Consider the following 10,229-nt stretch of genomic DNA (forward strand, 5'->3'; position numbering starts at 1 on the left):
ATTTCTAGTCTCACTAAGGAGGTCATGAGTGCTGATTACAAATGAACTCCGCCTCTGTCTCCTAGGTAACATCCCTGCCCCACCCTCTCTCCATTCCCTAGGCAACCCTCTCTCTCAACACAGACAAGGAAAACCAGACTTTTCCTCCACTTCATCTCCTTGACAACTCCTGATCCTTGCATGGTTTCTAGGTTCAGTCATCGGAGACTAAGGCCACCAAGTCCTTGATCCACTCCGCCTCCCTCCTCCCCCAACGTCCCCCCGCAGATATCAGTAGTTTGTAGGCCCACAGTGGTATGTCGAAGTCATTCTCCCTACGGATTCTGGACACTCTGCACATCTATCTTTTCAAAACCCGCGGGCTTCCTCGGCCCGGCGCCGCCCCTAGAGTTCCTACTAGGCAGCTCTTTCGCGAGATCGTCAGTCGCCTCTCAGCTCCGCCTCTAATTTTCCAGTCCCACCCATTCCGTTGCCGAGCACCAGCTCTACTCCGCCTTTCTTCACATCTGGAATTTCTGTATGCCCCATCCAGCAGAGAAGTCAGTCAGTCCAGGGAACTATATAAATAACTCATGTTTCTATGGAGCTTTAGGGTTAGCTAAGAGTTTTTCTCACAAAATCGCCCCGCGAGGCAGTTCAATTCAATTTGGTTCCAGTCAAGGAGCATTACTATTAAGCAACCTTCTACTAAGTGCAGGCAGTGTGGTAGGTGCGGGGGTACATAGAGACAAAAAGGAGAGAGCCCTTAATTTCAAGTAGCTTTCTTCTGGCTGCGGGACGGCAGTGGAATGGGGAGGGAGGGGAGGAGTCATGTACACCGATCACTCCACTGTGATTTCACTTGTTTAGAGAACTTCCAGTGAGAAAACTCGGCCGATGTAGCTTAGCATCTGGTCTGCAATTTATAGTTTTCGAATGCTTAGGGCGCTGAAAGGTTAAGTGACGTATTCTCCCGGTGTCAAACAGGCCGGATGTTGTCAGAAGAAGGACTCCGACCAAAGTTTTCCTGACTCCAGGGCCAACCCTATTTATCCACTTCTCCATGCTGCCTCTCTCCCTATAGAATATCTCCAGGGCAAATGCAAAATAATTTTAGGGGGTGATGGTGGAGAAAAGCATAACCAATAGGAGAGAGGGTCAGGAAAGGCTTTCTATGGAGAAGAGCACCTGAACTGTGTTTTTAAAGAAGATAGGGATCCTAATAGGTCATCTTCTAAAGAGGTGAAAAGAGAATACATCTAGGCATGAGGCAAAGTTCAAAGAATGTAATTTAGGCCGATGTATTTTAGGCCAATTTGACTAGAGCAATATAGCATGATTGTGAAATCAATCTGGAAGGTAGGTTGGAATCCGATTGTGAAGGGCTTGTGTCAGACAGTGACGTTTATATCTATCATATCCTAGGGCAATAGGGAGTCAGTGAAGTTTCTTGAGCTGGAATGACATGCTCAGACATGTGCTTTAGAAATAATTATGCTTACCATCTCAGGGAAGGTGGAGGTGACGGAGGAAGAAAATTTGGGGCTCACTTTTTAAAAATAATGTTGAAATTGTCTTTACATATAATTGGAGAAAATAAAATATTTTAAAAATTAAAAAAATATTTGACTGTCGTGGAGGGTGGATTGCAGAGGGTGGATGCTTCCAAGAGCAATTCCGAGACTATTTGCAAGGGTTCAGTTAAGAGGTAATAAGGGCCTGGACTAGGACGGTGACTTGAGTGGAGAACAGTTGAATGCAAGAGATCTTGTGGAAATAGAATCGTTGGAGACTTGACATGTGATTGAACGTTGGGGTTAGAAAGATTGGAGCACCGAGGATGGCTTGAGATTTCAAATTTAGGTGAGTTAAAAGAGTAGTGGAAGGGATATCGGTGGCCTCTATAGATGAGTAAACTGAGGCTCAGAGGAGTTGTGACGTCCCCAGCATAATTCGAACCTCACTGCATCACAGTTCGATAATTCTTTATGCTCTGTATCTTCGAAGAGCACTTAGGAGAGAACTGTTGTGAGAGACCACTCCAGTGCTGCGTATTTTCGGGATTCCCGAAGGTGGGATATTCTAGCAACAAAGCCAACATCTTCCCTCCACCCTCAGAGAGACCATCGCTGTCCCACCTCACATTCTCATTTTCCCTCTTCCTCTGTCCTCCCTTCCCCTCCCCCTTCTACAGAAGGCGGGGCCCAATACGGACTAAATAGTTTTGGTACTAGAACTCCAGACGAATTTAAAATCCGGGGTCGCGGCTCCTGTTTAGCTGAACACATCTTCCCCTCTACTCCCCACTTTCATGTGTTTCCAGTTTTCTTCATACACCCGCCAGCCCCAACCCTCGGCGCCACGGTGGCGCTGGCTGTGGTTGTGACAGGATCCCCACCCTCACCAACCCAGCAGCCTGTAATCAGGAGCTAAAGTGACATGCGGCTGGGGGCCAGCCGGTCCTTCCCGCCCCCGCCCTGGTTTAGTAGGACTCGAGTTTAATCCCCTTGAGGCAGAGATCGAAGGGGCTGCCGCACCTGCCAGGCTGCCGAGTAGGAAGTGAAGAGGAAGAAGAGAAGGGGAAGGGTGGGAAGAAGAGGGCTAGATGTGTTAGAAACATGTGGGTTCTGCATTTACCAATTTCTGGCTCTTTCCCTTGGGCAAGGAAGACAAGAAGGGAATGGGAATGGAAATGGGGGTGGAGGTTTAAGAACATTTACTCCGTCTGCTTCTTTCTAAGTTAGTCAGCCTAAGAAGAAGCACAGAACCAGATCTTCAGGGAAATCGCTGTCTGTAACAGAGACTTGGAAATATAACAGATCAATATGCATGTAGTGCCTTGGGCCCCTGTCCCACTGCTATTGTGGGGAATCTGACTCAGGCTTGCTTAGCCTGTGATCAGGAGGCAGGAGCATCCAATATTGAGTTCTCTCAGGCTCCCCTAATTCCCTAGTCTTCCATTAGAAACCTTTTAGGCCCCCAGTCTTGGTCTCATCCATCCCATCCTTCTTCCTTCCCCAGTATTCCAATCCCTCAGTCTTCTCCCAACATCCAGTCTCCCAGTCTTCCCCAGTACCTCTCTGTCCCAACCCTTCAGGATAATAGTCCTCTGTTTCTCCCAGTCTTCCAATATCTCAACGCCTCAGTCTTAAAGGCCTCCTGTCTCCCAGCATCCCAGCTCAGTCTCCATTCATCCAGGTTCTCAGCCCGAGTATTTTGGCTCTTCCATCCTATAGCCACACAGAACCTTCACTCTCTCCAATCATCCCATTCTCTCAGTTTCCCAGTTCCGCTTCTTCCAACCGGTTAGGTTATCTTGTCTTCCAGTTCCGCAGTCTCTCAATTTCCACCCCAACCTCCCTCCCAACTCCCCCCCCCCCATCCCTGGAAAACAATGTCCAGCTCTTGGCCTCGCTCCCCGACTCCCATCCCTCTCTCCAGGCCATAGGGTGTCGGGTTACAATGCCTTGGCTCACTCACTGTAACCTTGGGCCGTTTGAGGCTAGGGGCGGGAAGTGGGGGTGACCAGCTGGGTCTGGGTTGCTGCGAACAGGAGGCCTTAGTGGGGGGGGGGAGGTAGGGCGCGGAGAGGGGGCTACGTCGCGAGGGCGGGGAGAGGGGGCGGAGGAGCTGCTCTCATAGTTGCTGTCCTCAGGGTTTCTTCAGAGAGCCTGGGGCCCAGAACCGAGTTGGGTCTGGGGGCCTAACAGACAGCGCTGTTTACTCAGACAATTCGAGCATCCCCACAACCTCAGTCGCCAATCCCCTATTTCACTGCCTAGAGCTGAAGCTGTTCTCTGGGGACCAAAAGCAAGGTGAGTGGCTGGGGGGAGGGAACCAAAGAACCGGGGTGGGGGGGTGGGGAGTTAGTCGTGGCTCACAATCGCAACTCCATCACCTATAGCTCTCTCCTACTCGATCCCCCCCAAATCTGGCTCGGTCTTGTCGGTGGCAGTGACAGAGGGTTATTCCCGCCTGCCACCTCCCCACCCCCCAAAGGCAAGAGCCAAAAAAGCATTTTCCTTTTTTTAAGTGGGTGAGTACACTCCCTTATTCCTTACCGGAGATCCTTGATTTGTGTGACCTTGAAGGAGGCCAGGGACTTTTATTGTGCCAGTGGTTTAACAGAAACCCTGAATTAGGGCACTGCCCTCCAAGTCCCTGAGAGCGAGGTATGCAGATAAAGAGTCCATACTGCAGGAAAGGGGGACCATGAGGCCTAACTCAGCGGTCATTTGTTAGTTCTGAGGCAATGGGGAATAACGTTTTGAGGAGATGAGATCGTTGAAAGGGAAAGGGAAAAAGGAAGGAGAAAAATCCAGTTTGGAAGCAGTTGTGGGTTAGTATCAGAAAAGGATAGAGTTTGGAGGATGTGGGTGGGACAAGAATAGTTTTGGAGAGATGAATGGGATAGGGCAGATTCGGGGAATGTGGGCAGAGGAAGGATGGGGTTTCGGTTTCTAAGAACAGAGGGCCAGGAAAGACGGAATTAGGAGTATCTGGCCATTTCCAATTTGGCCCCTGACTTCCCTGACCACTTTTTTCTCTCTCACAGTATTCAAAAGGGTAATGTCTGGGACACAGGGGGCTGAGTGACAGGCTCCAGCGACCTCTGACGATGTCTCGGCAGCCAGTGGTCCTGGCCCCGGCTCTGGCAGTCCTCTTGCTCCTGCAGCCTCTGCCCCCCGCCAGCTCCCGCCCACCCCCAGGCCCTGACTACCTGCGGCGAGGCTGGCAGAGGCTACTGGATGAGGGAGAGGGCTGCGGACCCTGCCAGCCGCAGGAGTGCCCTACGCCTCGGGGCTGCTTGGCAGGGCGTGTCCTGGACGCGTGCGACTGCTGCTGGGAGTGTGGGAACCTGGAGGGCCAACTCTGTGATCTAGACCCAGAAGGCCACTTCTATGGGCGCTGCGGAGAACACCTGGAGTGTCGGTTGGACGCAGGCGGTGACCTGCAGCGCGGAGAGGTGCCCGAGCCCCAGTGCCTCTGCCGCTCTACAAGCCCGCTCTGCGGTTCCGATGGGCGCACCTACGCGCAGATCTGCAGTTTTCAGGAGGCTGCTCGGGCCTGGCCACAGGCCAACCTCACTGTAATGCACCCTGGACCCTGTGAGGCGGGTACGGTTCTCCCCACCGGGTTCCCCCTTTCCCCCCTTGATCCCAGATCTATCATCTAATCCTAGAAAAAACCCAAAACCTCAGATCCAGCATGGGGAACCACCCTCAATTTTGTACCGTGGAACCTCCTCTCCACCCCCCACTCTGTACCTGGAAACCACTCCACCCCAACTCCCTACCCTGGAATACACGCTCTATTTCATCTTCTGAGTCCCCTCCCCATATTCCAGACGGGAACTTTTAAATCCAGGCTTCAAGAACCCAGGGATTACTTCTCTACTTGGACTCTGACCCCTCTCCCCTTAGCGAGAGATTAGTGAATTTTACCCCATTAATTCTCCCCCACCATCAGCATGACCACTCTGGTGCTTACCCTGCCCCTCCCCGCCTTTGGTTTCAGGTTGATGGTGCCAGGTGTCTGTCCGTAGTACTATATGTTAGGTGCAGTGAAAGATTCATGCCCGATTATGCAAGAATATTCTGGGCGTGACAGACATACAGACAAACAAGTTGTATCCTCAAATGATCTCAAAGAGGGAGGATGGGGGGGGGAGGGGAAAGTGAGGGCCCAGGGTAACCGGAGCCAACTTAGCTCCATTGTTCCTAGTATCCTGGGAGCCAGTGGGTATGGGATGAGGGTGGAGGTTTGGCCAGGAGGGCAGTCCCAAGCCCTGAGACTTAAAGCTTGAAAAACAGGAGTAGAAGGGAAGACTCAGACAGCAAAGAGTTAGCTCCCAGATTGTGTTCTGAACTCTGTGCTGCCCCCACACCTAGGGTTTGGCAAAAGGTGTGTGTGTGGATGCTCCTCAGGCTTCCCTCTCTACTCCCCCCTCCCCAAACCCATTCCAGCTCTAGGCTTGCTTTGGAGGATTTAGTGACTTTCTCTTCCCGAGGGGGGTTGGGCTCAGTGTTAGACTTGGCTGTGAGTCTACTGGCAAACAAACCCCAGGGGTCCGGGGTCCCCCCTCCTTTTCCCCTTCTGGCTTCCTGTCCCAGGGCCTCACTGGTGTCAAGTTTTCCCCTTGCCACATGGAAACCTGGAGGGGGAGGGGGAAGGGGGAAGGGCTCTGAGCAATTCTGTGGGAATGCAGCCAGGTATGAATGGGGGTGGAAGGCAGAAGTAACAGGGAGGTGGGCAACCAGGATGGGCTCTGACATACTGGGACAAGAGAATGAATCCCAGAGTCATCAGGTTGTGTGTGTGTGTGTGTGTGTGTGTGTGTGTGTGCGCTCGCTCGCGTGTGCATGCACTCGAGCGTAAATAGTATATTGGGGGTCAGGAAGGTAGGGTCCTAAAGCATCCCCATGACCTCATTCTCACCTGCAGAACCCCAAATTCTGTCTCCACCTCGGGACGTGTGGAATGTGACTGGGCAGGATGTGATATTTGGCTGTGAGGTGTTCGCATATCCAATGGCCTCCATTGAGTGGAGAAAAGATGGGACAGAGACATTGCTACCTGGAGATGATCCCCATATCTCTGTGCAGGTGGGGGCCTTGATGTGGTGTGTGAGGAAAGAATAGATCTCATCTCTTTAGAAAGGGGAGGCAAGGATAGACCTCAGTCAGGTCTGTGCAAGAGAGATAGGAAACAGACTTCATAAATGTGTGTGGGAAGAGAAAGACTCCATATCTGTGCAGAAGGGTGAGAAACAGATCCCATCTCTGGGGGAAGGGGCAAAAGAACAGATTCCATTGCTATAGGAGGGAAGGACAGACCCTGTCTCTAAGAAGGAAGTGGGGGTGGGGCAAAGAAAAGGAACAGTCTTCATCTCCATAACAGACCAATTTAAGGGTGGAGAGAGCCTCTCAGACTCTGCAGAGAGATCTCTGGGGGTGGGAGAGCAGGGACACACTCCACCAACTTCTTGTCTTACTCCAGTTTAGGGGGGGCCCACAAAGGTTCGAAGTTACTGGCTGGTTGCAGATTCAGGCTGTTCGAGTGAGTGATGAGGGCACTTATCGATGCCTTGCCCGAAATGCCTTGGGCCTGACCACAGCCCCGGCTAGCCTCACAGTGCTCACCTTGGGTAAGGGGAACATTCCTCTTCTTGTCTCTCCCTATTGGCCCCACTCCCATTATTGGTTCCAAATGTGCTGTGTTAGATGCCATGGAGGACAAGTTTTAGGATTTTCTAGAAGCTGACAATGGAATGGCCCTGGGAGGAGGGGACTATTTCTGTGAATATATTTAGGTACCTAGCCTGGTACATTTGTGGGGGGGGAAAAAAAAAACCTCCCTCTCTCCCTTGCTGGTGTACAATGAACTTTCCTTTCATCTTTTGTTTTTGCAGACCAGCTGAACAACACAACCATCCCCCTGCTTAATTCTTTGAGCCCAACCCCTGAAGAGGAGGCTGACAGTGAAGAGGGAGATGAGTATTATTAGACCCTGTGCCTACCTTCAGTGCCTCACTGTGGCTCCCTAAAATAGTGTCCCACAAATGGTTCCCAGACCAGTTACCTTAGCTACCTTGAGCAACGTCCCTTCTGTCTCCTTTCCCCTTCTCAAATGATATGGACAGTGGAAGGCTAGGGAGGGTGTAGGAATCTTCCTCCTGATTTCCTTGAGTTGAAGATATCAGTAACCAACCCCTTGGGGTGGGGTTAAGGGAGAAGTCCTTTTAGTGACTGATCCCTTTCCTATCCACCAGCTCATAAAGAGGTGTCCTGAAGGAACAATGATCTTCAATGGAGACAGAGAACTGAAAGGTCTGAGGTTGTCTGGGTAGTGGCCTACATTCCAGGGGGCACAGACTTGAAGGTGTAAAGGTGGCACACAGGAACATAACCATGACTCTTACAGGAATCTAGGAGATAACTTAGCTCTGGAGCTGGTGGTGAGGAAAGAAATGGGACTCCTGCCTCCATCCTGGTCAGTTTTCCAGACTTGGTAGGGTTTGGCCAGAAGCCCAAGGAAGCCCTTTAATGCTAAACTTGGGGTGGAGGGAGAGGGCTAGGGCTGCTCTGCCTCCACTTTGGTCAAAGTGTCCTGACCCCATAAAGTGCACAAACTGTCTTCACTTTGACCTTACATGCCCCCCTCCTCACCAACGTACTCCTACACATCTTTTCCTATCCAGCTCCTTTCCCTTATGGAGCTGATCCCTCCCCCATGAAGCCTCCGATTCCACCAGCAACCATTGTTTTCTATCCCACTCCCACAAGCTTTATTTTATAACTTATTGTTTGTCTCCATACCATTTCTTCTATTGTCTGTATAGGTCTCATTTCTTTTATTATTATTTTTTAAAGCAATCGGGGTTAAGTAACTTGCTCAAGGTTACACGGCCAGTTACCTCTGGGTGTGGTGCTAAGTATCTGAGCCTGGATTTGATCCCCAGGTCATCCCAACACTGGAGCGGGTGCTCTTACTCGCTGAGCCACCTGGCCGACCTCTCATTTCTTTTATTACTTGTGTAAATGTCTCAACCTTTCTTACTAGATTGTGAGCTCTTAAAGGTTAGGCAAGGAAACCTTGTTGTATTACCCACCTTTGTATTCCCACTCAGTTCCTAACCTTGCATATACATAAAAAGATGCTCAATAAATATTTGTTGAATGAATATAGTGAATATGCACAAACACATACACTGGTGAGTGTGCAATTGTAACACATATGTGCTATAAATAGCTGATCTCTAAGGTTCCTTTTGGCTCTAAATCCTATGATCTGATTTCCAGCACCCAAGCCAATGCTTTGTACATAGGAGATGCTTAATAAATGTCCTTTGAATGTTGAACAAGCTCCCATATTTAAATACTTAATACTGCTAGCATACATGCAAATAGGCATTTGTTCATATCATCCCATCATGAGATGCAATTAGCCTGGAGCTTCAGACACATGCTGACCAGATGACTTTCCCACCCTAAGAGGGCCTCACAGGGGGGATGGGAGAGGGTTGAATTCCTAAGGAGTTATTGAGCCTGAATCTTTTAAGGGGGGGGGGGGAGTCCCTTATAACTGTTTTGTGTCTTGCCTCCTTACCCTAAGCCCTGGAGAATAGTTTTGGATCTCAAGTCCTGCCAGGAGGTGTTTCCCCAAAGCATCTAAATCAAGAATAGAGATTGTGTGTGTGTTTCAGCTTGGTCTGGGCTAGTTGGATGAGATTCTCTCCAGCTGTTCCTCCCTAGTAGTTTAATGGAGTCTTCCAACCTCTCCTGAAAGGTGGGTTCTTCCTGATTCCCATACTGTGGCCTTCCTGAGACCCAGCTCTTGATTCTTCTCACTCCTTCCCCACTCAGCCCAACCCTACCTCTAGTTTTCTTTAATGATAGGCTAGGAAAGAACAAAAATAAGACTGGGGCATGCATCCTTTGCCCACATTTTTTTTTTTGGAGGCAGGTGTGACCTGGAAAGTATTCCCAAATTGTAGGAATCTTCCCCATCCCTGAATCTCTTTCTCAGCTAGAGCTGGAATAGAACCTGGTCCTAGAGCTGATGGTGAAGACAGAAATAGGAAAGACCAGAGATTCTTGGATCCATGCCTGAGAGGCATCCAGGAGGAGATTGGCTAAGAGCCTGAAATTGCCTATTAGTATTCAGTGGGATAGGGTTGAGGAGACAGGGTTGGTGTTACTCTGACCCCACTCTGCTTCACTACTGAGCCTTTGACCAAGGAAAGGGGAAGAAAATAGACTAGGATGATTATACCCCTTCCTAGGATGGAGGCCGTGTCCTTTTCTACATTCCTTCACTCTGGCTCCTCTTATGATGGCCAGGGATGAGAGTCCCCAGCACTGGGCTTAGATGGCAGGTTTTGGCCTAGAACTGGGGGGCTGATAGGAATTTTGGGTATTGACTCCTAGAGCCCTGGAGGTACCTAGGCCCTGGCATGAGCACATCTAGCTAGATAAGCCTAATCATAAAAACAGGCAAAATTGTCATTCTGTCAGAATGTTTTCCCAGAATTCAAGAGTTATATGTCAGTCACTTCCTACCCCCACTTCCTCCTCCTATAAACCAGTGTAACCCCCTGTAGGAAGAAGAGGGTCCTTCATTCACTCCACAACTATTATTTGAGTGCCCCCTGAATGTTAGATGCTGTATTCCTAAAGAAAAGGGGTATGCTACCTGGGCCTGAAGAGGTCATCTGTAGGGGACCTGTAACACCATACAGTTGCAGTGGA

At 50.1% G+C, this 10,229-nt stretch overlaps 1 protein-coding gene across 1 annotated transcript; it reads left to right on the top strand.

Annotated features, from left to right (window-relative positions):
* Nucleotides 1-3,586: 3,586 nt before the first annotated feature.
* On the top strand, nucleotides 3,587-8,685 carry KAZALD1 (Kazal type serine peptidase inhibitor domain 1). The gene is made up of 5 exons (XM_069098769.1): nucleotides 3,587-3,794; nucleotides 4,535-5,096; nucleotides 6,424-6,584; nucleotides 6,979-7,126; nucleotides 7,391-8,685. Exons 2-5 carry the CDS (start codon nucleotides 4,598-4,600, stop codon nucleotides 7,483-7,485), a joined length of 903 nt encoding a protein of 300 aa, XP_068954870.1. The 5' UTR covers nucleotides 3,587-3,794; nucleotides 4,535-4,597; the 3' UTR covers nucleotides 7,486-8,685.
* The last annotated feature ends 1,544 nt before the right edge of the window (nucleotides 8,686-10,229 follow it).

This window comes from Petaurus breviceps, unplaced genomic scaffold (assembly GCF_028583685.1).
Source record: "Petaurus breviceps papuanus isolate PSGF00001 unplaced genomic scaffold, PetGlider_PUasm1.0 37, whole genome shotgun sequence".
Lineage (NCBI taxonomy): Eukaryota > Metazoa > Chordata > Mammalia > Diprotodontia > Petauridae > Petaurus > Petaurus breviceps.